Raw genomic sequence first — 27,278 nt, 5'->3', positions numbered from 1 at the left:
GATTTTGTTAATTTGGATGCTCTCTCTTTGCCTTTTGGTTAATTTGGCTAGTGGTTTGTCTATCTTGTTGATTTTTTCAAAGAACCAACTCTTTGTTTCATTGATTTTTTTTTTTTTTGTATTATTCTCTTGGTTTCTATTTCATTGATTTCAGCCCTCCATTTGATTATTTCCTAGCATCTGTTTCTCCTGGGTGAGTTTGTTTCTTTTTGTTCTAGAGCTTTCAGTTGTGCTGTTAAGTCATTGGTATGGGATTGCTCCATCTTCCTTATGTGTGCATTTAGAGCTATGAATTTTCCTCTTAGCACTGCTTTCCTAGTGTCCCATAAGTTTGGGTATGTTGTACTTTCATTTTCAGTGAATTCTAGGAAATCTTTAATTTCTTTCTTTATTTCTTCCTTGACTCATTGGTGTTTCAGGTGGGCATTATTCAGTTTCCATGAGATTGTAGACTTTCTATAATTTTTGTTGTTGTTGAAATCTAACTTTAAGGCATGGTGGTCTGATAAGATACAGGAGGTTATTACAATTTTTTTGTATCTGTTGAGATTTGCTTTGTGACCAAGCATGTGGTCAATTTTTGAGAAGGTTCCATGGGGTGCTAAGAAGGTATATTTTTTTGTGTTAGGATGGAATGTTCTGTAGATATCTATTAAGTCCATTTCAGTCATAACATCTGTTAGGTCCTTTATTTCTTTGTTAAGTTTCAGTCTGGTAGATCTGTCTTTTGGTGAGAGTGGTGTGTTGAAATCTCCCACTACTAATGTGTGGGGTTTGATGTGCGTTTTAAGCTTTAGTAATGTTTCTTTTATGAATGTGGGTGCCTTTGTATTTGGGGAATAAATGTTCAGAATGGAGACTTCATCTTGGTGGATTTTTCCTGTGATAAATATGTAATGTCCATCCTGCTCACTTTTGATTGATTTTAGTTTGGAGTCTATTTTATTAGGATATTAGGATAGCTACACCAGCTTGCTTCTTAAGTCCATTTGCTTGGAAAGCCTTTTCCCAGCCCTTTACTCTGAGGTAGTGTCTGTCTTTGAAGTTAAGGTGTTTTTCTTGTATGCAGCAGAAGGATGGATCCTGTTTTCTTATCCATTCTGTTAGCCTGTGTCTTTTTATAGGTGAGTTGAGACCATTGATATTGATGGATATTAATGACCAGTGATTGTTAATTCCTGTTATTTTTGTGGTCGTGTTGTTTTCCTTCTTTGGTGTATGTTGGTGTGGGATTATCTATTGCCTCAGTTTTCATGGGTGTATTTAGCTTCTTTAGGTTGGATTTTTCCTTCTAGTGCTTTCTGTAAGGCTGGATTTGTGGTTAGGTATTGTTTAAATCTGGTTTTATCATGGAATATTTTGTTTACTCCGTCTATGGTGATTGAGAGTTTTGCTGGGTATAATAGTCTGGGTTGGTATCCGTGGTCTCTTAGTGTCTGTATAAGACTTGTCGAATAGGGGAACCCATGCTGATATGTAGAACTGAATGGTATTGTAAAATAAAAAAAAAAAAAAAAAAAAAAAAAAAAAAAAAAAAAAAAAACTGTCAGACTTAGCTTTCATAGTCTCTATTGAGAAGTCTGGTGTTATTCTGATGGGTCTGCCTTTATATGTTACTTGGTCTTTTTCCTTTGCAGCTCTTAATATTTTTTTCTTTGTTCTGTATATTTTGTTTTGATTATTATGTGGCGAGGGGACTTTTTTTTTTTTTTTTTGATTCAGCCTATTCGGTTTTCTATAAAGCTCATTATATCTTCATAGGTATTTCTTTCTTTAGGTTAGGAAAGTTTTCTTCTATGATTTTATTGAATATATTTTCTGTGCCTTTGAGTTGGTATTCTTCTCCTTCTTCTATCCCTATTATTCCTAGGTTTGATCTCTTCATGGTGTCCCAAATTTCTTGGACGTTTTGTGTTACAACTTTTTTGTCTTTAGTGTTTTCTTTGACTGACAAATCTATTTTCTCTATTATGTCTTCAGGGTTAGAGATTCTCTGGTCCATCTCTTGCATTCGGTTGGCTATGCTTGCTTCTGTAGTTCCTATTCGTTTAGTCAGGATTTCTATTTCCAGCATTCCCTCAGTTTGTGTTTTCTTTGTTGTCTCAATTTCAATTTTCAAATCTTGAATTGTTTCCTTCATCTGTTTAATTACTTTTTTTGTTTGTTTGTTTGTTTTTGTTTTTCGAGACAGGGTTTCTCTGTGTAGCTTTGTGCCTTTCCTGGAACTCACTTGGTAGCCCAGGCTGGCCTCGAACTCACAGAGATCCGTCTGCCTCTGCCTCCCAAGTGCTGGGATTAAAGGCGTGCGCCACCACCGCCCGGCGTTTAATTACTTTTTCTTGGCTTTCTTTGATTTCTTACAATTTTTTGTTTGTTTTTTCTTCCATTTCTTTAAGGGAATTTTTTATTTCCTCTTTAAGGGGGTTTTTCATTTCCTCTTTTAAGGGCCTCTATCATCTTCTTAAAGTCATTTTTAGGATTCATTTCTTCTGCTTCTTCTGCCTTGGTATGTTCAGGTCTTGCAGGTGTAGAATCACTAGGTTCTGATGTTGTCACATAGGTCTTTATGTTGTTGCCTGTATTTTTGCACTGGCATCTACTCATCTCTTCCTCTGCTCGGTATAGGTAGTATCTGTGTCTGAAGGTGCCTCTCTTGTTCTAATTGTTAGTCTTGGTCCACTAGGAGTTCTTGGTTAAATTGGTGCTGTTGGGCTCTGTTTCTTCGGGAGCAGCTTAGTCCAATCAGTGTTAGTGGGTTCTGTCTCAGGGAGCAGTTGTTCCCAGTTGGTGCAGGTTGTGCTTATGGTTTCAGTGGTTGTTAGGTGCATAGGGGTTGGGTTTTTTGTTTGTTTGTTTTGTTTTGTTTTTTGGTGGGGGAGCAGGGTAAAGTAGCTGTCTGGTCCCTGGTACTCCAATGGTAGGGCCTAGGGGCTAGAGACCTAATCTGCTGGTCTGGAGATGGGGGCTTACCTGTTCCCAGTCGGTGTAGTGTAGGCTTATGATTCTGGTGATCTGGTTCTGTGGCTGGGCAGTGCCTTCTTTTGTGTTCTCAGGTTACGTTTTGCTCAAGTCAACTCCTCAGCTGATCTTGTTTCCTTAGACTGCAGACTGTAGGATTCTGAATCCTTTCCTGAATGGATCTCAGCTGAGCAGGTTATTTAGTAGGGTAATCTCACCAACACCTCCAAGTTGTTGGGTTTCACAGGATCAGCAGCTGGGCCCTGGGTTGGCCTCAGACAGAGTGTTCGTATCCGTTCTGGTTGTGTCCCACGGAGATGGCTCCTTTCCTGGGTGCTGGGATTAAAGGCGGCCCTGTTCTAAGCTCTTAATCTCATTGTTTTCACTAACTCCTCAGTGGGTAATAGCTCAGTTTCTGGTCTTTATTATGACCGCGTCTCTTCTACTACTCAGCCTGCCTCTGCGGCTGCTCCGTCTGCCTCTGCCACTGCTCTGCCTTAAAATTTTTTATTTATTCTTCTCATACAATACATCCTGATTGCAGCTTCCCCTCCCTCCACCCTTCTCAGTTCTCCCCACTTCTCCCCACTTCCTCAGATCCACTCACTCCCTGCCTCCCCCAGGAAAAGAGTAGGCCTTCCCAGGAACATCAACTGAACATTGCACAACAAGATACAATAAGACCAGGCACAAACCCTCACATCAAGGCTGGGTGAGGTAACCCAATAGGAGGAAAAGTGTCCCAAGAGCAGACGAAAGAGTCAGACATACCCCTACTCATATTGTCAGGAGTCTCCCCAAAACACCAAGTCAACAACCGTAACATATTCAGAGGACCTAGCGCAGACCCAGGGTCTGCAATTGCTGCTTCATTCTCTGTGAGCCCCCATGAGTCCTGCTTACTTGATTACATGGGCCATGTTCTCCCAGTGTTCTCGATTCCCCCTGGCTCCCACAATTCCTTCTCCCCCTCTTCCTGGGGTTCTCCAATCTCCAAGGTGAAGGACCTGACAGAGACCTTCAACCTGGGCTCTCTCTCCACCTAATGTTTGGCTATGGGTTTCTGCATCCACTCCCATCAGCTGCTGGATATAGTTGGAAGATTTCCTGTGTCCCTGCCTGCTGGTAGTCAGGACAAATCTCTCCCACTCATGTCCCCCAAGTAAACACACAGAGGCTTATATTAGTTATAACTGCATGGCCATGGCTCAAGCCTTTTGCTAGCTAGCTCTTATATCCTAAATTAGCCCATAACTATTAATCTATGTATCGCCACATGTTCCGTGGCTTTACCTGGGTCTCATTACACATTGCTCCTTCAGCAGCTCAGTGGCATCTCCTGACTCAGCCTTCCTCTTCCTAGAATTCTCCATGTCTGCTTATCTCTCCTATACTTCCTGCCTGGCTACTGGCCAATCAGCATTTTCTCTATCAGCCAATCAGAGCAACACATTCACAGCATACAGAGCGACATCACCCATAAGCTGGAGATGGCCTCTCTAACAACTGGACTAGGCACTGATCTATGAATATAGCAGAGCATCATTAGGAATCACTTAATTGATTTTTTTCCCCCAGTTCACTTTGGTTCTACCCTCGGCTATCTGAGCTGTCCAGCATGGGCTCTTTCTCGTGGCATGGACCTCAAATTAGACCAGTCATTGGTTGACCATTCCCACAAGTTCTGTTGCACCATTGTCCTAGCACATCTTGCAGGCAGGACAAAGATATAAATCAAAAGTTTTGTTGTTGGGTTGGTGTCCCAATCCCAGCCCTGGAAGCCTTGCCCGGTTACAGAAGATGGCCAGTTCAGATTCCACATGCTCCATTTCTAGGAGTCTTCACTAGGGTCACCCTCATAGATCCCTGGGAGTTTCCACTGCACTAGGTTTCCACATTGCCCCCCCCCATGCCCTCCAATTCTAGTTGGCTCTTCTTATACTCTTTCCCTCCACCCCCACCACCTGATCCTCCTATTCTCATCCCTACTAGTCCCCGATCCACCCACAAAATCTATTCTATTCCCCTTCCCAAGGAGATCCATGCGTCCCTCCTAGAGCCCTCCTTGTTGCCTGGCCTCTCTGAGTCTGTGGATTGTCGTGTGATTATCATTTACTTAGCAGCTAATCTCCACTTATAAATGAGTACATACCATGTTTGTCTTTCTAGGTCTGGGTTACCTCACTCCGGATGACTTTTTTTTTCTAGTTCCATCCATTTGCCTGCAAATATCATGATGTCATTTTTTTAACTGCTGAGTAATACTCCATTATGTAAATGTACCACATTTTCTTTATCCATTCTTCAGTGAAGGGACATCTAGGTTGTTTCCAGTTTCTGACTATTATGAATAAAGCTACATGAACATAGTTGAGCAAATGTCCTTATGGTAAGATGGAACATCCTTTGCATATATGCCCATGAGTAGTATAACTAGGTCTTGAGGTAGATTGATTCCCAAATTTCTGAGGAACTGTCAAATTGATTTCCACAGTGGCCGTACAAGTTTGCACTCCCACCAGCAATGGAAGAGTGTTCCCCTTGTTCCACATCCTGGGTAGCATGATAGTGTTAATGATTTTAGCCACTCTGACTGGTGTAAGATGAATCTCAAAGTAGTTTTGATTTGTATTTCCCTGATGGCTAAGGATGTTGAACATTTCTTTAAATGTTTCTCACCTGTTTGAGATTCCTCTATTGAGAATTTTCTGTTTAGATGTGTACCCCAGTTTTTAATTGAATTGTTTGGTTTGTTGATGTCGATTTCTTGAGTTCTTTATATATTTTGAATATTAGCCCTCTATTGGATGTGAAGTTGGTGAAAATCTCTTCCCATTCTGTAGGCTGCTGTTTTGTCCTATTAACAGTGTCCTTTGCCTTACAGAAGCTTTTTCATTTCATGAAGGTCCCATTTATTAAGTGCTGGTTGTTTTTTTGTTTTGTTTTGTTTTTTTTTTTTTTTTTTTTTGGTTTTTCAAGACAGCGTTTCTCTGTGTAGCTATGCGCCTTTCCTGGAGCTCACTTGGTAGCCCAGGCTGGCCTCGAACTCACAGAGATCCACCTGCCTCTGCCTCCCAAGTGCTGGGATTAAAGGCGTGCGCCACCAACGCCCGGCCTTTAAGTGCTGGTTTTAGTGCCTGCACTATCAGTGTTCTGTTCAGGAAGTTGTCTTCTGCACCAGCGTGTTTAAGGCTGTTCCCACTTTCTCTTCTATTGGGTTCAGTGTATCTGGTTTTATGTTGACATCTTTGATCCAGTTGGAATTGAGTCTTGTGCAGGGTGATAGATAAGGATCTATTTGCATTCTTCTATATGCAGACATCCAGTTAGACCACCATCGTTTGTTAAAGATGGTTTTTTCTTTTTCCATTATGTCTTCCTGGCTTCTTTATCAAAAATCAGGTGTCCATAGATGTGTGGATTTACGTCTGGGTCTTCAATTTGATTCCATTGATCAGTATGTCTGTTTTTATGCCAATACCATGTGGATTTATTACTACAGCTCTGTACTACAGCTTGAAATCAGGGCTAGTGATACCTCTGGAAGTTCTATTATTGTTCAGGATTGTTTTAGCTATCCTGGGTTTTTTGTTTTTACACATGAAGTTGAATATTGCCCTTTCAAGGTATGTAAGGAGTTGTGTTAGAATTTTGATGGGGATTGTGTTGAATCTGTAGGTTGATTTTGATAAAATAGCCATTTATGCTAGTTAATCCTGATGATGCATGAGCATGGGAGATCTTTCCATCTTCTGATAGCTTTTCCAATTTCTTCAAATCCTTGAAGTTGTTGCCGTACAGGTCTTTTACTTGTTGGGTTAGAGTTACCCCAAGATATTTTACATTATTTGTGGCTATTGTGAAGGGTGTTTTTTTCTCTGATTTCTTTCTCAGTCCATTTATCATTTGTATATAGGAGGGCTACTAGTTTCTTTGAGTTAATGTTGTACCCTGCCACTTCACTGAAGGTGTTTATCAACTGTAGGAGTTCTCTGGTAGAATTTTTGAGGTTGCTTATGTGTACTCCTTATCATCTGCAAATAACGTTACTTTGCCTTCTTCCTTTTCAATGTGTATCCCCTTGGTCTCCTCCAGTTGTCTTATTGCTCTAGCTAGAACTTCAAGTACTATATTAAATAAATATGAAGAAAGTGGACAGCCTTGTCTTGTTCCTGTTTTTAGTGGAATTGCTTTGTGTTTCTCTCCATTTAATTTGATGTTGGCTATAGGTTTTCTGTAAATTGCCTTCATTATCTTTTGTTATGTCCCTTGTATCCCTAAAGGAATGTTGGATTTTATCAAAGGCCTTTTCAGCATCTAATGAGAGAATCTTGTGAGGGTTTTTTTTTTTTTCCTTTCAGTTTGTTTATATGGTGGATTAAATTTACTGATTTTCATATATTGAAGCATCCCTGCATCTCTGGGATGAAGCCTACTTGGTCATGGTGGTTGATCTTTTTAATGGGTTCTTGAATTCGGTTTGGGAGTATTTTATTATGTATTTTTGCTTTTTGCATCAGTGTTCGTGAGAGAAATTGGTCTATAATTCTCTTTGTTGAATCTTTGTGTGGTTTGGCTATCAGGGTGACTGTGGCCTAATAAAATGAATTTGATAATGTTCCTTCTGTTTCTATTTTGTGAAATAATTTGAGGAGTATTAGTGTTATCTCCTCTTTGAAAGTCTGGTAGAATTCTGTGCTAAAAGTGTCTGGCCCTGGGTTTGTTTGTTTGTTTGTTTGGGAGACTTTTAATGACTGCTTCTATTTCTTTAGGGGTTATAGGTCTATTTAAATTGTTTATCTGATCTTGATTTAACTGGTAAGTGGTATCTATTGAGAAAATTATCCATTTCTTTTAGATTTCCCAGTTTGTGGAGTACAGGCTTTTAAAGTATGACCCAATTATTCTTTGGATTTCTTTAGTGTCTGTTGTATGTCCTCATTTTCTTTTTTTAAAGATTTATTTATTCATTATGTATACAGTATTCTGCTGCATATATGGCTGCAGCCAGAAGAGGGCACCAGATCTCATTACAGATGGTTGTGAGCCACCATGTGGTTGCTGGTTATTGAACTCAGGACCTTTGGAAGAGCAGTCAGTGCTCTTAACCGCTGAGCCATCTCTCCAGCCCTGTATGTCCCCATTTTCATTTCTGATTTTGTTGATTTGTATATTCTCTCTCTTTAGTTAGTTTGGATAAGGGTTTGTCAATCTTGTTGATTTTCTCAAAGAACCAACTCTTTGTTTTTTGGATTCTTTGTATTGTTCTCTGCTTCTATTTTATTGATTTCAGCCTTCAGTTTGATTATTATCCTACCGTCTACTCCTCTTGGATGTTCTTGCTTCTTTTTGACCTAGAACTTTCAGGTGTATTATTCAGTTGCTAGTATGAGATCTCTGCAATTTCTTTACGTAGGCACTTAGTGCTACGAACTCTTCTTCTTAGCACCTCTTTCATGTGTCCCATAAGTTTGGGTGTGTTATGCATTCATTTTCATTGAACTCTAAGTCTTTTACTTCTGTCTTGACCCAGTTTTCATTCAGTAGAGAGTTGTTGAGTTTCCATGAGTTTGTAGGCTTTCTGTTGTTTCTGTTGTTGTTGATATCCATCTTTAGTCCATAGGTGCAGGGGGTTATTTCAGTTTTCTTGCGTCTGTTGTGATTTGCTTCATGACTGAGTATGTGGTCAGTTTTGGAGAAAATTCCATGAGTTGCTGAGAAGGTATATTCTTTTGTGTTTGGGTGAAATGTTTTATAGATATGTTAGGTCCGTTTGATTTAAAATGTCTGTTAGCTCCTGTATTTCTTCATTTAGTTTTTGGCCAGATGACCTGTCCAGAGTTAGTGAGAGTGGGGAATTGAAGTCTCCCACTATCTATATGTGAGGGTCAATGTGTGATTTAAGCTTTAGTAATGTTTCTTTTACATTTATTCATGGACGCCCTTGTGTTTGGGGCATAGATGTTAAGACTTGAAACATTATCTTGGTGGATTTTTCCTTTGAGTATAAAATGTCCTTCCCCATCTCTTTTGATTAATTTTTCTTTTTTGCGACAGGGTTTCTCTGTAACAGCCCTAGCTGTCCTGGGACTCAGTTTGTAGACCAAGCTGGCTTTGAACTCAGAAATCTGCCTGTCTCTGCCTCCTGAGTATTGAGAATATATGTGTTTGCCACCATTTCCAGGATTTGGAATATATTTTGTTAGATATTGGATGGTTCTACAAGCTTGCTTCTTAGGTTCATTTGTTTGGGAAATCTTTTTCCAATGCTTTACTCTGAGGTAATGTCTATCTTTGGTGTTGAGATGTGTTTCCTGTTTGCAGCAGAAGGATGGATCCTGTTTTCCCATCCATTCTGTTAGCTTGTGTCTTTTTATTGGGGAATTGAGTCCATTGATACTGAGAAATATCAGTGACCAATGATTGTTAATTCCTGTTATTTTGTTGGTAGTGCTGCTGTTGTTGCTGTTGTTGTTGGTTGTGGTGGTGGTGGTGGTGGTGGTGGTGGTGTGTGGTGTGTGTGTATACTTCAATTCTTTTTTTTTGGTTTTTCGAGACAGGGTTGCTCTGTGTTGTTTTGGTACTTGTCCTGGATCTTACTCTGTAGACCAGGCTGGCCTTGAACTCACAGAGATCCACCTGGCTCTGCCTCCCGAGTGCTGGGATTAAAGGCATGCCCCACCACTGCCTGGCCTTACTTCCCTTCTTTTGGTTTTGTTGATGTGAGATTATTTGTTGCCTGTGTTTTCGTGGATATAATTAACCTTCTTGGGTTGGAGTTTCCTTCTAGTACTTTCTGTTGGACTGAATTTATAGATAGATATTGCTTAAATTTGACTATCATGAAATATCTTGTTTTCTCCATCTACGATGATTGAAATTTTTTGTTGGGTATAGTAGTTTGTGCTGGCATCCATGGTCCCTTAGAGTCTGTAGATGTCTATCCAGGTCCTCTGGCTTTTAGAGTCTCCATTGAGAAGTTGGGTGTAGTTCTAATAGGTAGGTCTACCTTTATATGTTACTTGCTCTTTTTCCTTTGCAGCTTTTACTATTCTTTCTTTGTTCTGTATGTTTAGTGTTTTGATTATTATGTAGCTAGAGGACTTTCTTTTCTGATCCCGTCTATTTGGTGTTCTGTAAGCTTCTTGTACCTCAATAGGCATGTCCTCCTTTAGGTTGGGAAATTTTTCTTCTATGATTTTGTTGAAAATATTTTCTGGGGCCTTTGATCTGGTATTCTTTTTCTATTCCTTCTTATTCTTAGGTTTGGTCTTTTCATAGTGTCCCAGATTGCCTGGATGTTTTATGTCAGGAATTTTTTAGATTTAACCTTTTCTTTAACCACTGTATCTATTTCTTCTATCAATATCTTCAGTGCCTGAGATTCTCACTTCCATCTCATATTCAGTTGGTGAAGCTTGCCTCTATAAGCTTCTTGTTCACTTACCTAGATTTTCCACTTCCAGAATTCCCTCAATTAGTGATTTCTTTATTGCTTCTATTTCCATTTTCAGGTCTTGAACAATTTTATCTGTTTCCTTCAAGTGTTTGTTTTTTCTTGTTTTTCTTTAAGAGATTTATTTACTTTCTCCAATTTTTTGTTTGTATTTTTCTCAATTTCTTTAAAGGGATTTATTCATTTCCTCTTTAAAGACCTCTATTTTCATAATGTTGGTTTTAAGATCTTCTTTTTGTGCTTCAACTGTGTTGGAATATTCAGAAGCCACAGTGGTAGCATAGCTGGGCTCTAGTGGAGACATATTGCCTTGGCTGTTGTTGATTGTGTTCTTATGCTGGCATCTAGGCATCTGGGTTTGGGGTGATTATAAGTCTAGGTGCTGATTTCTGAGGTGTCTTTGTTGGGTGGGTGTTTTGTTCCTTGGTTTCTGTTTCCTCTCTGGTCTTCTGTGGTTGAGCAGCAGGTCACCACCTGAGCTAGGACTGTGGCCTCTGGTCAGGCAGGCAGTCTCTGCCCGAGTTGGGGGCTGGGACACAGCAATGAGGAGGGGGTAGATTAAAGATAGTGTAGTGTGGCACCAAGAAAATGGGGGAGGTCCACTGGCAGACATCCTACCTGGACTTCTGGTGGCCAGTGTAGCCTCTAGTTGACCAGAGTATCTCCACCTGAGTTGAGGGCTGGGACACGGTGACAAAAAGGTAGAGGGGGCTGGGGATAGAGTGGGGGGCATCAAGAGAGTGGGGGATATCCTTTGGCAGGGGGCCTACCTGGACTTCTGGCCAGTGGCATGGCCTATGGTTGAGCAGAGTGTCTCAGCCCAAGTTGGGGGCTGCGATATGACAATGGGGGTGGGTGGGAATAGTGTGTCGGGTTACCAAGAGAGTGGGGGAGGTCCAAGAAGGCCACCTCTAGAGATAGATCTTTTATTTTTAATTAAGTAATTTATTTATTGTGCATTGTTGTTTTGCCTGTGTGGGGGTGTAGGTCCCTTGGAACTGTAGTTACAGACAGTCATGAGCTGTCATGTAGGTGCTGGGAATTGAACCCGGGTCCTCTGGAAGAGCAGTAGAGATAGATCTTTATGAGCTTCCTATAGAGGGTATTTTGGCCTCTATAGTTTGTGTCTTTGTGTCATACTAGCCAGTGTAGTAGAATAATTAAGATGATCCCAGACAAAACTGATTGACTATAATGTAGGAAAACCCACAGCTGGGTATGGTGGCTCATGCCAGTAATTCAAGCACTTAGGAGGCTGAAACAGGGGGATTGCTGTGAGCTGAAGACCAGCCTGGGCTACAGAGCAAAACTGTCTTTAAAAAAAAGAAGAAGAAGAAGAAGAAGAAGAAGAAGAAGAAGAAGAAGAAGAAGAAGAAGAAGAAGAAGAAGAAGAAAAGAAAAAAGAAAAAAAAGTGTGAGAATCCAAATATGAGGACTGGCAGGTAGTCTCACCATGAATGGGACAGCTTTTCTGCCTAGGAGTTCTTACAAGTCAACCCAGCATTGCTGCTAAGTTACCAATGTAAGATTAGGTAGGGCTCATGTAGACAGCACACAAAAACGGACAAAGAAAAACTTCCAGGAGACTGGGACTAGGAATGAGAGCCTTGTCCCCCATCATGGAGGCAGAGAGGGCAATGTATTATTGAGGCTAGAGGACTTTTGGTGTCTCTCAGTGTATGCCTCTTGAGTGGGCTTTTACCTCCTGTTTAATGTTGTTCCTGTCCAATTTTCTCTTCCTGTCTTTGCCCTACCCAAATGGTTGTCACTGGGTTGTTGACAGATGTACATAAAAAAGCTTATGGAGATCATCACTGTTGAAAACCCCAAGATGCCTTATGAGATGAAGGAGATGGCCCTGGAGGCTGTCGTGCAGCTCTGGCGCATCCCCAGCTTTGTCACCGAGCTCTACATCAACTACGACTGTGACTACTACTGCTCCAACCTCTTCGAAGACCTCACCAAGCTGCTGTCCAAGGTGCTGAGCACTATTGCTGGCCTCTGGAAACTACCAAGGAAATGTGCCAGATGGTAGTGATGGTGGTACAGACCGGGCACGTCAGAGATGGGGGCAGTAAGGAGGAAGGCATTTGTAAGGGCAATGGAGAAGGCCTAAGTTTTTGGATTTTTGGAAAAAGAATCAGGTAAAGCCTATTCTAACCTCAAGTCTAACAGATCTGTTTATTTCCCAGAATGCCTTTCCTGTGTCTGGTCAGCTCTACACAACACACCTGCTGTCCCTTGATGCCCTGTTAACAGTGATTGACAGCACTGAGGCTCACTGTCAGGCCAAAGTCCTCAACACCCTCACCCAGCAAGAGAAGAAGGAGACAGCCAGACCCGGCTATGAGGCAGTGGATGGCACCCAAGAAACTAACAGTAGTTAGAAGCATCTCTTATTGTTCTCTCTCTCTCTCTCTCTCTCTCTCTCTCTCTCTCTCTCTCTCTCTCTCTCTCCCTCTCTCCCCCCTCTTTCTTTTTCCCCTCTCCCCCCTCCCCTCCTCACTTTGTCTTGAATTTGCCCTGTCAGAGCTGGTACCCAGTATAAGAACATGTAGCCCTTTTTGGCTTGAGACTCAACTTCGTCTTCAATACTGCTTGACTCCCTACCCATAAGTTTTCATATCTTTCCCTGTTACCAGCTGAGAAAGCAGCCAGTGATGGGAAAGTCACAGGCATGGCCTCCGATGCCCTAGGCCTTCATGTTCCAAGTGGAGGATGGCTGTCGGCAGAACATGGGAAGCCAGGATGCAGTGATGCAGGGGAAGCTGGTGATCTTGGGGGTCAGTACTCAGTGCCCTGGACTCTAAACCCTTGACTAGGGCTTAGAGAGGAGGAGGAGGAAGTGGGGCTGAGGGCCTAAGGGCAGGCCCCAGAGGCCAGCACTCCACCCTATTTTAAACCCCAGAGAAAGGGAAGGAGACAAAGCCCCAAAAGGTAGGATTTCTAGCAGGTGGGAGACTGCAGAGAAGAAAATTTCTGAAACTACTCTGGTTTTACTGGGAAGAATATCAGTAACCTTGGGAAAGATCTTATGGGTTTCCCTCCTCCTTCCATTCCTAGCTGACAAAAAGTTTACCAGGAAGCCGCCTCGATTTTCCTGTCTTCTGCCAGATCCACGGGAACTAATTGAAATTAAAAACAAAAAAAAGGTACATACATACATACATATGTACAGCCCCGGTGTGTTCAGCTTCTGCCCACCCTTGTGTGGGTGTCCTCTGTAGACCTGGTTTCTGTCCCAAAAGATGAGATGAGGATGATTTCAGCAGCTCCTCAGACAGCTGCCAAGCTAGTGTCTAGTTTTTCTGGGATGCATGGCTTCTGCTCCTTTCCTTACACCCAGGCTGTGCTGTTGGTGGCCCCTGAGCAAAGCTGCTCCCGTCGACAGCCAGATACGCCTAGTGGTGCTGACAGGAGCTCTGAAGGCAAAGTTATCGATCATCTCCAGGTCTAGCATGGTGATTGGTCATAAAAGGGAATTGATAGCCGGGCGGTGGTGGTGCACGCCTTTAATCCCAGCACTTGGGAGGCAGAGCCAGCGGATCTCCGTGAGTTCGAGGCCAGCCTGGTCTCCAAAGTGAGTTCCAGGAAAGGCGCAAAGCTACACAGAGAAACCCTGTCTCGAAAAACAAAACAAAACAAAACAAAAAGAACAAAAAAAAGGGGGGGGGGATTGATAAAGTACAAATAACTGTTTACTTTTTTTCTTCACTTGAAAAGATAAGAAAATTCTAATCATTCATTGCCATGGTTACTTTTTTTCTCTTGTCTTTTTCCCTTCCCCAGCAATAGCAGGTATCAGTTGTAAATAGCTTCTTGATTGGAGGTGGGAAGTTTGGGGTTTTCTTTCTTTCTTTCTTTCTTTCTTTTTTTTTTTTTTGAGATAGGGTTTCTCTGTGTAGTTTTGGTCCTGGAACTCACTCTGTAGCCCAGGCTGGCCTCGAACTCACAGAGATCCGCCTGCCTCTGCCTCCTGAGTGCTGGGATTAAAGGCGTGTACCACCACCGCCGCCCTGGCGTTTTTGGTTTTCTTAACATAAAAACTTCTAGTTAATCCTCTTTTCCTTTTATTGTCAGATAAATGCATTTGATTGCAGGTCTGTGACTAGACATACAGGAAGCAAAGAGATCACAGTTAGTCTGCCCTGTCCTTCAAACCCAGAAGCAAAGCAGTCCAAAAAGGAAGGGGACTCTAAACCCGGCTATAATATGATGCTGGCTGTCGGTAGATACCAGAGATGGGTATAGAACTGCAGACTTCACCAGTCTGCCTCCTCTCTGTCTCTCTGACCTCTCATTTGAGGATGGAGGTTGTCCTGGTCATCTGGAGCACTCAGAAAGCTCTTTAGGGGACTAGCTGTAGGCTATACTGGAGTCTGGCCTGCCTGCCTGACTTCAGGACACAGCAACTTCTGATGCCTCTAGTCTTTGTCTTCTAGCTACTGATCACTGGGACAGAGCAGTTCAATCAAAAACCAAAGAAGGGGATCCAGTTTCTACAGGAAAAAGGCCTCCTCACCATCCCCATGGATAACACAGAGGTGGCCCAGTGGCTTCGAGAGAACCCTCGGCTAGACAAGAAAATGATTGGAGAGTTTGTGAGTGACCGCAAAAACACTGACCTATTGGAGAGTTTTGTGAGGTGAGGAAGAAATAAGCGGTGTGGGGATTGGGATATCTATCACTCGGTGATGGTATGGTCCTTTAGCATGCCTGAGTTTCACAAGAAGAAAGAGATATGGGGAAAGTACAGGGGAAAGGAGAAAGGAAGAAGGAGCTGTCTGAGCGACAGGACATTCTTCCCTCAGAGGAAGTCTCTGCCAGTTCCTGCTGATGAGCAGCTCACATAATACTCTTGCCTCTTTCTATGATACTTATCTGTTGACCCTGAAAGGGATGCAGCAGGCTTTAGGAGCCCCTCCCTGTGTCCCAATGGAAAGCACTGCCAAGTGGCATGGAGCAGGGTTCTGAGAGGTGAGGGGTCTAGACAAGGGTTTTGCTAATGTGGTAAGTGCTAAGGTTAGGGATTTTGTTAGGAATGACCAGGCTGTACCACTCTTCTGCCAGATCCATCAACCTCCTCTGTTCCAGTAAGAGAAGGTTGACCAGTAAGAGAGGGTTAAGGAAGACTGACGGCTTGGCCTGTGCAGCTCCCATGCCTGCAGCCTTTTCCTTCTGTTTCCTCTCTGTAGCACCTTCAGCTTTCAGGGGCTGCGGCTTGACGAAGCCCTGCGGCTCTACCTGGAAGCCTTCCGCCTGCCCGGGGAAGCACCAGTTATTCACAGGTTGCTGGAGGCATTCACGGAGCACTGGAGGGTAGGTCTAGTGTCAGAAAGTCAGTCAAGGTCCTGATCAATTTGAGGGACTCTTTGTTCCCTCAGCCAAAACCTCAGCTATTGCCTCCACTCCGTGGGCTTTCCATGGAGCAACTTCTGTTAAAGATTTGGCAAGAACTTGGCCATTTTCCTGGGTGATACTACCACTTGTATACCATCACTGACCGACCAGTGGGCTGGTAGTAGTGAGGACTTCACTGGCCAGAAAAGGACACTGACACGGATGGATTCTGCTTTTTCAGAGTTGTAATGGCTCCCCATTTGCCGATAGCGATGCCTGCTTTGCCCTGGCCTATGCTGTCATCATGCTTAACACTGACCAACATAACCACAACGCTCGCAAACAGAATGTACCCATGACCCTGGAGGTAAGCCTGGACTCCGACCAAGACAGAGAAGAGCCAGGACAGCTTTGAAAGTAGCAAGAAAGAGAAGGGAAGTTTCCAGTTTGTGTGGGGACAGAGTTCCGTCAAGAGTGCTGACCACTTCAGAGAGGGACTGGGATGGAGAAGGGGTTCTTTCACTTAACTGTTTCCAAAGTCCTGTCTGTCACAGACTTAAAGAGTTCCTTGGGTGGTGCACAGCATTGACACAGGGAAAACGTACTGGCCTATCTCTAGGAGTTTCGAAAAAACCTAAAAGGTGTGAATGGAGGCAAGGACTTTGAGCAAGACGTCCTGGAGGACATGTACCATGCCATCAAGTGAGTATGTGTGGAGAGGAGTGTACATCTCTGTTAAGGAGAAACGCGTTGCTCCCTTTTTCTGTTTTGAGTCACATCAGACTGTAGTGACTCACATGCCCTGGATTTAACTTTGAGACTTAGCTAGGCAGTCTCCTCTGTGACAACTCATTTCTTGTTTAAAGAAGCCTGAACAATAATGGGACTCCAGGATTCCAAACTTAGGGTCTATACAAATTGGCTCTCTTGTGTGTGTGTGTGTTTGCAGACATGGTTGGTGCCAGGGATTGAACATAGGCACTAGGAATATGTTTCTTTGCAAAGCTACATCTCCAGTCCAAACTATTTCTCTTCCGTGAGGTAGCATGACCCTATTTCCTAAGCCAAAATCCGCTGCTTTTCTTGGAGAGCTCACAAAATGCATTCTCTGGTTTGTAGAGACACGACCAGCACTGGAGGGTAAGGCTCGAGTCAAAGACAGGGTACTCAGTTCTTTCGTTAGTATTTTGAGACAGTCTCATGGAGCTCAAGATTGCCTCAAACTTGCTAGGTAGCTGAGTCTGACCTTTGAACTCTTCTTGCCTCAGCCTACCAAGTGCTAGAATTAGAGATATGTGCCACCATGTTCACATGGTTAGTTCCTTATAATAAATCAGAAAAGGAGGACTTTATGCCCCCTACGCAGAAAGAATGTGAGAGCTGAAGGCTTAGAGATGGGACTGTGAGATTATGAATGCATTCACTCTCTCTCCCTTGCCCCAGTGGTGGGTGGAATCAGATCACTTAGCTGCAGTTGTGATAACCATATGAATGGAAGATACTTGTCTAGGTGAAACCCCTCTTCTTAGTTTAGAAGTAGCATGTTCACAGGAGGGCATTTCGTTCTTCTTTTCCCTTCTGACAGGAATGAGGAAATCGTGATGCCTGAGGAACAGACAGGTCTGGTTCGTGAGAACTATGTGTGGAGTGTGCTGCTTCATCGAGGGGCTACCCCTGAGGGCATATTCCTTCGTGTGCCTCCTGGCAGCTACGACCTTGACCTCTTCACTATGACCTGGGGCCCCACTATTGCTGCTCTCTCTTATGTCTTTGATAAAAGTCTTGAGGAGACCATCGTCCAGAAAGCCATCTCAGGCTTCAGGTAGCCCAGCTTTGGCCTCGGTCTCCTATCCTTCATCTCACTAAGTTAACACGGGTTGCCCCCATGCCTCTTTGACTCCTGGTTTTACTTCCTCAGAATGGGATGTCTCCTGATTCTCAGGGGGGAGGCTGGAGCCTGGGAAATCTCAGTCTTAAACAGATTAGGGGTTAAAGGTTTCTTTCTGTGACCCACTGGGGAAGAACCAATGGAAAGTTGCTTAAGAATTTGGGAGGGCTGAGTGGCCTTCCAGTGACTGTTTCTGTCATGGGGGTGACATTACAGGAAGTGTGCCATGATCTCCGCCCACTATGGCCTCAGTGATGTGTTTGACAATCTCATCATCTCTCTGTGCAAGTTCACAGCTCTCAGTAGTGAGGTGAGTTGGAGCAGGAACTATGTGTGTTTAGAATCCCAAAGGAGAGCAAGCCTCAGCCATGGAGGCTGCACCCATCGTATATACCCTCTTGAACAAGCATAGGCTGCTTCTGTCTTGTAAGTTCTGGAATGAGAATAGTGTCGCCTCAAGTAATGGGATCAGGGAGGAGATACCATAGGAAAGACCTTCATCAGATTGACCTTTCCCACTAATACTAGAGCAGAAAACTGTCAGGGAACCATAGTCAGAGAGACTTGAACGAGCTTCCTTTCCAGACGTGAACCAAGCCTAAGCCTCTTTCCACCCGCCTTTCCAGTCTACCGAGACCCTGCCCAGTGTGTTTGGGAGCAACCCTAAAGCCCACAGTGCAGCCAAGACAGTATTCCATTTGGCCCATCGTCACGGTGACATCCTGCGGGAGGGCTGGAAGAATATCATGGAGGCTATGCTGCAGCTCTTCCGAGCCCAACTCTTACCCAAGCCTATGGTGGAGGTAATTTTTTTTAAATTTATTCTATGTGTCTTTTACATTATGTATCTTGATCCCATTCATTTCCCCATCCTTTCACATCCACCCTCCACCCCTGCACCCACCCCACCAAAATAAAACAAAATTTAAGGGAGGAAAAAAAAGAAAAAATTTAAAAAAGGGAAAAACAATAAAGATCTCATTATGAAAGCTGCAGTATGACACAGTGAGTCATGCCATAAACCCCTTTGTCCATGTATCTTTACGTGCAAGTGTTCATTGCAAAGAGTCATTGGTCTGGCTCGAAGTTTCTGCTACACCATTGATGCTGGGCCCTGACTAGGACTCTTCTTGGGTATCCTGTTGTTGCCCTGTGTTGTAGAGATCCTACAGTTTTGGGTCTGCTGGTCAGGTTCCTTCATGTGCTCTGGCAGATCATAGCTGGGGTGGATGTTGGGGCAGGCCAGGTCATAACCTTGGTTCTGGGCCTGGGCAGTTGTAGGTTTAGTGCAACAGATGAGAATGAGGACAACTCTGTGGAGGTAATTCTTAATAGAATGTTCAGCATTAAGACAAAGACCTTCCACCCTCCTGAATGCTCAAGGGAAGTTCCTTGTCTGTGTATCCTGCATAATGGGCATTAACAGCTTAGACGCAAGATTGTAAAACATCATAGGGAACTTCTGCCCTCCGGGGTTCTCCCATTGTGCTGTAAGCCTGTATTTAAGACCTCTTCCCTCCTTCAATAAACAGCATACATACATACATACAGGAAAAAAAAAAAAAAGAACGACAAAGACCTAGCTTTCTGTGCTCTGAATAGAATAGCACTAAACCTGATGCTTGCTTGCCAAAGCTTACTGGGAGCATCTCCAATGTACTACTACAGATCTTGGAGAGAAGCTGTAAAGGAAGGCTGTTAGAAGCCACTGTCAGTCACCTCTTGGAGGGGACACAGTAGTGTATGGACTGTTTACAGAAAGAAATCCAGAGAACTTTGCTTGGGCCAGGGAGCACAAGGAATGTAAATGAAATACTGGAAGAAATTTTTATTTTTCTGAGACAAGGCTTCACTAAGTTGTCTAGGTTAGTCTCGAACTTGCTATGTAGCTTCTGCCTCAGCCTCCTAAGTACTGAGATTGCAGTCATGTCCCACTATGCCCCATCACTTCTTTTAATTATTTTTTAGATTTAAGTATATAGGCATTTTGCTTGAATATATGTATGTGCACCACGTGCATACCTAATGCCAATGGAGGCCAGAGGAGAGTATCAGATTCCCTGGAACTGGAGTTATAGATGATTGTAACCCACCATGTGGGTGCTAGGAACTGAACCCAGGTCCTCTGCAATAGCAATACATGCTCTTAACCTCTGAGCCATCTCTCCAGACCCCTAGAAATAAATTACTCTTGATTTGTTTTCCAGGTAGAAGATTTTGTGGATCCCAATGGCAAGATCTCTCTACAGCGAGAGGAGATGCCATCAAACCGGTCAGGGCAGCCCCACTGGTTGAGGGCCTTGGGAGAGGAGGTAGTCAGAATGTTGGAGCTCACCAGGACATGTATCCTTTTCCTACAGAGGAGAGTCATCAGTACTTAGCTTTGTGAGCTGGCTGACATTGAGTGGCCCTGAGCAGTCTAGTGTACGGGGCCCATCTACAGAGAACCAGGAGGCCAAGAGAGTGGCCTTGGACTGTATCAAGGTAACTGCCTATCTGTCTCTGATGAGAAATCCTAGACTCCTTCCTTCTAGAAAGATGTGACCCTGTGAGCATCTAGGGCTTGTAACAAAGACAATTCTGCCCTCTTTCCCTGACTTTTGGATATTCTCTTCCCTATAGCCTTTGTTATAAACCCCCTCTTTCGTGTGTCCCGTTTAGCAATGTGACCCAGAAAAAATGATCACAGAAAGCAAGTTCCTCCAGCTGGAATCACTTCAGGAGCTCATGAAGGTACAAGATGAAGAGGTCTGAGAGGCACGGGAGTAGTGGTGTGGCCTCCGTTTCTGTTGGGACAGAGCCAGTGGCTGGCTTCTCCTCCATGTCTGCTTTCCCTGCTGTTGCCCTCTAGGCTCTAGTCTCAGTGACACCAGATGAAGAGACATATGATGAGGAAGATGCTGCTTTCTGTCTGGAGGTGCTGCTCAGGATCGTGTTGGAGAACAGGTAGGAGAGGGCAGTCTTTAGGCAGACTGCATACTGAGCTTGTGCCAAAAAGCTGAAAGCCATCTTGCTGGGTGGCCTCTGGGACCAAGAAACACGTGAAGCTCTGAGCAGGAGGGAGGAGCTTGTGCTTGATTGCTTAGGGCACAATACCAGTGAACTATGAAAGGCCTAGGTGACTTATTACCCAGTGGCCTGTCCAGTTGATACTGTCCTTACCCTTTATGACTTTTAGGGACCGTGTGGGCTGTGTATGGCAGACTGTTCGAGATCATCTATACCACTTGTGTGTTCAGGCACAAGATTTCTGCTTCCTCGTGGAGCGGGCAGTGGTAGGGCTGCTACGCCTAGCCATTCGGCTCCTCCGGAGAGAAGAGATCAGTGGCCAGGTGAGCACGTGCATGTAAGACGGTGGGCAAGCGTGCAAGCACTACAGCCACAGTGTCAGCTATGGCCCAAGGCAGAGAGTGCATTCGGTCCCCTGGAACTTCAGCCCAGGAACTAGCTTCAGGGCTGGTACAGTCTACCAGGTGGCATTGAGGGGGAGCCTGGAATGGCCTTAGCCATGAAGTCTGCTTTAGGGTTGGGCTGCTGCTCTTTTCTAACAGTACCTTCATCTTATATCTGTTCTGTGGGCAGGGGGTTGGATTTTGTTATTCTTACACCTAAGGGTGAGATCTCATGGTTCAAGTATAAAAAATTAGTACTGAACAACAATTAGGTTCAACAGTCACAAGACTTAAGATCTGTACACAAAAGCCATACTTCCACATGGTAATATGAACATATGGAAGCTGAAATTAAGACATGTGATTTCAGGGCTAGAGGGATGGCTCATTAATAGTACTTGCTGCTTTTGCAAAGGACCTGGGTTCAGTTCCCATCACCCACATGATGGCTCCGACCATCCATACTCTTATTCTAGAGGATCCAATACCCTCTTCTGACCTCTGCAGATTCCAGGCACACATATGGTGCATGTATATACATGTAGGCAAAACACATAGAAGAGGAGAAGAGAATACAGTTTCAGGCAGACATAGTGGTGTACGCCTTTAATCCCAGGGGCAGAGACAGCCACAGTCAGGTCTCTATGAATTTGAGGCCAGCTAGAGTCACATAAACCCTGTCTTTTAAAAAAGCAATTCCAAAAAAAAAAAAAAGCAATTCCAGCCTGGCACTTGGGAGGCAGAGGCAGGCAGATCTCTTTGAATTTGAAGCCAACATAGTGAGCCAGGGCTGTGTAGAGAGACTCTGCCTCAGATAGATAGATAGATAGATAGATAGATAGATAGATAGATAGATAGATAGATAGATAGATAGATAGATAATAGATAGATAAAGATAGAAAAAAAAAAAAAAAAAAAAAAAAAAAAAAAAAAAAAAAGAAAGAAAGAAAGAAAGAAAGAAAGAAAGAAAGAAAGAAAGATATAAAGTGCTGCAATGTCACACTAGATAATCAGGCATGGCCACTCACCTATGTGAGTGAGACATCCAGCGAGACAGATCACCAGGGGATCATGGCCAACCTGGACTACATCATGAGTTTCAGAGTGAGACCCTGTCTTTAAAAGGGGGGGGGCAGGACTTTGGCAGCACAGGTTTGTTTGTTTACAAGATAGGATCTCCCTGTCTAGCTCTGACTGCCCTGAAACTCATTTGTAGACCAAGCCAGCCTCGAACTCAAATTCACAGAAATCCTAGCAGGACAGGATTTTAATCCTTGCACTTGGGAGGTGGAGGCAAAGGTGAATTAGGAGTTCAAGGCCATCCTTAGCTCCCTAGTCAATTCAAAGGCAAACTAGGCTATTTAAGACCCTGTCTCAAATGAACAAGCATAAAAGCAATACCACTTGAATTCCAAATTTCAGTTTAATTCCAAATAAAGTGAAATTCTTAGACACCTTACAAAACATTTAGCATTTATATGCTAAAAACTAGAAAATGCAGCTGGGCATGATGGCAAGTGTCTCTAATCCCAGCACTCAGGAAGCAAAAGTAGGCAGATCTCTGTAAATTCAAGGCCAGCATGTCTACAGAGCAAGTTCTAGGCCAACTAGGGCTACATAGTGAAACCCTGTCTTTAAAAAAAAATTACAAAATGTTAATCAAAGACTCCTGAATACATCAAGAGGCCATACCATGGATTATTAGAAGACTCAATACATTTAAGATGTCAGTTCTTCCCTCAACCAATATATACATATGTAATGCAGCTTCTTTTCTTCCTTTCTTTTCTTTTTGGCTTTTTGAAACAGGGTTTCTCTGTAGACCAGGATGGCCTTGAACTCACAGAGATCCACCTGCCTCTGCCTCCTGAGTGCTGAGATTAAAGGCGTGAGCCATTACCGTCTGCTAATGCAGCTTCTATAATATTCCAGCAAAGATTTTTGTGGACCTGGAGAAACTTATTCTAAAATTTAGAATGAAAGTCACAGGCCCTACAATAGCCAAACATTTTGACAAAGAATGAAATGGGATGAATATTCTACCTAGTTTGTTGTTGTTGTTGCTAATATTTTAATATTAATATTTTTATTTATTTGCATGGATGAGTAAGTAGATGTGTGCACATGTGGAAGGCAGAAGACAGCTTAGCTTGCATTCCTGGGATATAGCTCAAGTTATCAGGCTTGGCATAGCAGCAAGTGTCTTTACCCATTAGCCATCTCACCAGCCTGGGTTTTGTTGTTGGTTAGGTTTATTTGTTGTTTTTGAGACAGTTTTAATGTATAGCCCTGATGGGTTGTTTTGATGTAGGGTCTAATTTGTATCTCAGGATGGCCTCCATCTTCCTGCCTCTGCCTCCCTAAACTGGAATTACAGTTGTGCACCCCATAGTCTGCCACTCTAGCCAATATTAAACTTCATTGTAGTAATGATTATGTAGGTTAGGGGCTGGAGAGATGTCTCTGAGGTTAAGAGCACTCCTCCTTTACCAATGAACCCTGGTTGGACCTCCAGCAACCCACACAGTAGCTAACTACCCTCTGGAGCTCCAATTCCAGACATCTGATGCCCTCTTCTGGCCTCTGTAAATACTGCATTAGTGCACAGACACACATACTATCAGTACATACAAGCAAATCACCCATACACATAAACAATAAACAATTTTTAAATTATATAGTATAGATGAAGAAATAGACAAATATTAGCTATTGAACAAATAGATGATCTGGAAATAGACTCACACAGATGTGTTCAACTGAATGGTTTGGGGCTGTTTTACTTTGGGTTTTTTTTTTTTTTTTTTTTTTTTTTTTTTTTTTTTTTGGTTGGTTGGTTTTGATTTTAAGACAAGGTCTTTTTATGTAGCCCAGGCTGGCCATATTCCTGTCTCAATATCCCAAGTAAACTTTGACTTAAACCTTTACTTTCAGAAAAATTAAACAGATGATAAGTTTAAAGACATAGTAGAGGGACTGGAGAGATGGCTCATTAGTAGAAAGCACTGGCTTTTCTTGCAAAGGCCTTGGGTTTGGTTCCCAGCACCACATAGTGACTCACAACCATCTGTAACTCCAGTTCCAGAGGATATGGTGCCCTCTTGTGAACTCCTTGGGCAGCAGGCATGTACATGGTACACATAACATACATGCAGGCAAAACACTCATACATACAAAATAATAGATCTAAAAAATGAAAATACATATATTGTAAAACCTTTAGACACATAGGAGAAAATCTTAGGATCTAAAAGTAAGTATTTCTAATGTGGTTTGTTGGTTTATTACATACTTTTTTTTTTAATCAAAAGCCTGAACACAAATACTGCACCATCATGGAGGGACTCAAGCTCACATCTCTCCTTTTGAACTCTGTCACAGTCTGAAACAAGCTTCTTCTGCTTCTGTGCAGAGCCCTAATTCTTCTTTCCCCTCACATGTTTACACTCCAGCTACAGGGTGGAGCTGGGAAGGATAGAAAGAGAAATAAGCCCCTCCTGCTCTTGTTACTGTACAGCATCTGCAGTGACTAAAGAGCCTTGAGAGTAACAGGAAGCCAAGAGCAGTGACTGAAAGACTGGGGTGCCTGTCCCCCCCCCCAGCAAGTGGCTGTTACTCTCTGTTGTAATTTGTATGTCCCTACAAAACATCTCTGTAAAGACATAGGTACATGAGCTGACTAAAGACTTAGTTAGTTAGTTTTTAGTTTTTAATTTTTTTGAAATAGAGTCTCACTGTATAGCCCTGCCTGGCCTGGAACTCACTATGTAGACCAGGCTAGCCTCAAATTCACAGTGATTTGCCTGTCTCTGCCACTTGAGTACTGGCATTAAAGGTGTATGCCACCACCGACCATGCCCAGCCCAATAATTTTTTTTACTTGATATTAAAAGCACAATCTATAAGAGGAAGAATTGATAAACTAGACTTCACTAATGCTCAAAACTTTCAATCTAAAAACTTAGTTGAAAAAAAAAAATGAAAAGATAAGTTATAAAGCAATAGAAAATGTTTACAAAGCCAGGTGGTGGTGGTGCACGCCTTTAACCCCAGCACTGGGAAGGCAGAGCCAGGAGGATCTCTGTGAGTCCGAGGCCAGCCTGGGCTACAGAGCAAGATCCAGGACAGTCTCCAAAACTACACAGAGAAACCCTGTCTTGGAATAAAAAAAAAAAAGTTTACAAATCATTACTTGAGAAAGGTCCAGTATAAAAATGCAAACATGGAAAAAAGAAAGAGATATTTCATAGATGATATACAAACGGCCAATAAGCCCATGAAATAGCATTTGCCATTCGGAAATGCAAAAATAACACACATCACTATGTACTTACCAGAATAGCTAAAATTAAAAGTGATAATACCAAATGCTGGCAAGGATACAGAGAAACTAGATTATTCATACATTTCTTGTGGGAATAAAAAATAATATAGCTACTCTAATGGCAGTTTATTATAAAACTGAATATTCACTTACCAAACAGCCCAGAAAATACACTTGTGGGCATTTATCCCAGAAAAAATGAGGGCTTATTTTAACTTTAAATATGTATGTAAATGTTCATTGAAGCTGCATTCACCAAAGCCAGAAGCTGGAGTCAGCCTGATGATTGCAGTAAAAGAATAAACTACGGTACAAACATACTGTGGAGTGCTCTCCAGCAACAGACCCATGTGTAAAGACAGCCGTGGGTAGCTCTCCAGTGGGAGAGACCAGGCTTGAGGATAATTCCATCGAGACCACACTTTGGAATTCACAGGATTTTAGAAGTTGAGGACAGATTGCTAAGGGTTGGGAATGGGACAGGAGGAAAGGATTGGAAAAGTGACTGTCAAGGAACAGTGTGGCTTCCACGGTGTAGGAGCTTACGCATAGACAATCCTACACAGGTGATAAAATTGTGTGGAACTCAGTACACACACAGTTCACATTAATTCAAGTAAACTTAGGGGAAGCCTGTGGAACAAGTAGATTGTTCCTAATTCTGTCCTTGTTGCCATGTTATACTTCGTCGGTATCATGTTGCCTTTGGGATAGACTGGAAACTCTTTGTGTTGTTACAACTATGTGTGAACATATAATTAATAAAAATGCCAATATAAAAAAAAATGAAGCATGGCCAAGGGTGTAGTTTAGCTGTAGAGTGCTTACCTAATACATGCAAGGCCCTGGGTTCAATTCCCAGTACTCCAAAAGAAAAGAAGACCAGATCAGCAACAGTTGAGACCAAGCCAGTCCCCTCACTAGCCTAAATAACCAATGGGATGATTAGTCAGGAAACTCTATCTACATCCGTCCCACTTCCTACTCCCTATGCCATTCCATTCCAGGTCCTGCTCTCCCTGCGTATTCTGTTGCTCATGAAGCCCAGTGTGCTGTCCAGAGTCAGCCACCAGGTTGCATACGGACTCCATGAGCTCCTCAAGACCAATGCAGCCAACATCCACTCGGGTGATGACTGGGCCACCCTCTTCACGTTGCTGGAGTGCATTGGATCAGGCGTGAAGCCTCCAGATGCTCTACAGGCCACAGCCAGGGCTGATGCTCCTGATGCTGGTATGCCCTTTTCCGGGAAGATGCTCACTGGCAGATAAGCAGTTAGGACCCAGGGAAACAAAACACAGGTTATTACGTTCCACAGATTAAACACACCTGGCTTCTGCCATCTGCCTCCAGATCATCCTGTGTGAGTCGGCTACCCACAGGCTAGATAGCATGAAGGCAGGCAGGCAGTGCAGAAGGCTGCCGGGCCAAGCTTCTGCTGTCCTGAAGACCATCTTACAGAAGCCTATGTCCTGTGCCACCCCCCTTCCTTAACAGCTGCTATTAGTTGCTGTCAGAAGCCCAAAGTAGCTTGCTGCCCTATTTGGTCAAGAGAGAGACGATGCCCAGGCCTCAGCCCTTTAGTGACTAGACCAAAAGTAAGCCAGGGATAAGAGAAGATGCCAGGCCTCAGCACCTTCCTTCAGGATCTGTTATCCTGTTATGTCCCATCTCTGCTCTTACTCTGCCTTTCCCTGCCTGGCTTATAGGAGCGCAGTCAGACAGCGAGCTCCCATCCTACCATCAAAACGATGTCAGCCTGGACCGAGGGTACACTTCTGACTCGGAAGTCTACACTGACCATGGCAAGCCTGGCAGGATACACCGATCAGCCACAGATGCCGATATGGTCAACAGTGGTTGGTTAGTGGTGAGTCTCCTACCATCCTTAAGCTAGTAAGAAGGATTCTGGGTTCTCAG

General features: G+C 43.2%; 1 protein-coding gene across 6 annotated transcripts in view; it reads left to right on the top strand.

Moving 5' to 3' along the window:
• Nucleotides 1–27,278, top strand: part of Gbf1 (golgi brefeldin A resistant guanine nucleotide exchange factor 1) — a 41,764-nt gene that overhangs the window by 7,739 nt on the left and 6,747 nt on the right. For 5 of the 6 annotated variants that reach the window (XM_037206460.1, XM_037206456.1, XM_037206450.1 and 2 more), the window contains exons 6-23: nucleotides 12,198–12,392; nucleotides 12,607–12,796; nucleotides 13,057–13,197; nucleotides 13,478–13,566; nucleotides 14,857–15,059; nucleotides 15,610–15,733; nucleotides 15,996–16,121; nucleotides 16,374–16,456; nucleotides 17,340–17,576; nucleotides 17,859–17,952; nucleotides 18,269–18,445; nucleotides 19,850–19,914; nucleotides 20,003–20,126; nucleotides 20,304–20,375; nucleotides 20,494–20,588; nucleotides 20,821–20,974; nucleotides 26,366–26,591; nucleotides 27,068–27,228. In XM_037206460.1, the coding sequence (XP_037062355.1) occupies nucleotides 12,198–12,392; nucleotides 12,607–12,796; nucleotides 13,057–13,197; nucleotides 13,478–13,566; nucleotides 14,857–15,059; nucleotides 15,610–15,733; nucleotides 15,996–16,121; nucleotides 16,374–16,456; nucleotides 17,340–17,576; nucleotides 17,859–17,952; nucleotides 18,269–18,445; nucleotides 19,850–19,914; nucleotides 20,003–20,126; nucleotides 20,304–20,375; nucleotides 20,494–20,588; nucleotides 20,821–20,974; nucleotides 26,366–26,591; nucleotides 27,068–27,228 (2,556 nt within the window). The remainder of the gene's footprint in view (nucleotides 1–12,197; nucleotides 12,393–12,606; nucleotides 12,797–13,056; nucleotides 13,198–13,477; nucleotides 13,567–14,856; nucleotides 15,060–15,609; nucleotides 15,734–15,995; nucleotides 16,122–16,373; nucleotides 16,457–17,339; nucleotides 17,577–17,858; nucleotides 17,953–18,268; nucleotides 18,446–19,849; nucleotides 19,915–20,002; nucleotides 20,127–20,303; nucleotides 20,376–20,493; nucleotides 20,589–20,820; nucleotides 20,975–26,365; nucleotides 26,592–27,067; nucleotides 27,229–27,278) is intronic. The other variant, XM_037206452.1, reaches the window with a different exon arrangement.

The sequence above is a fragment of the Peromyscus leucopus genome, chromosome 1 (genome assembly GCF_004664715.2).
Source record: "Peromyscus leucopus breed LL Stock chromosome 1, UCI_PerLeu_2.1, whole genome shotgun sequence".
NCBI classification, from domain to species: domain Eukaryota; kingdom Metazoa; phylum Chordata; class Mammalia; order Rodentia; family Cricetidae; genus Peromyscus; species Peromyscus leucopus.
Note: the sequence above shows the minus strand (reverse complement) of the source record. Positions and strands in the feature narration are given on the sequence as shown.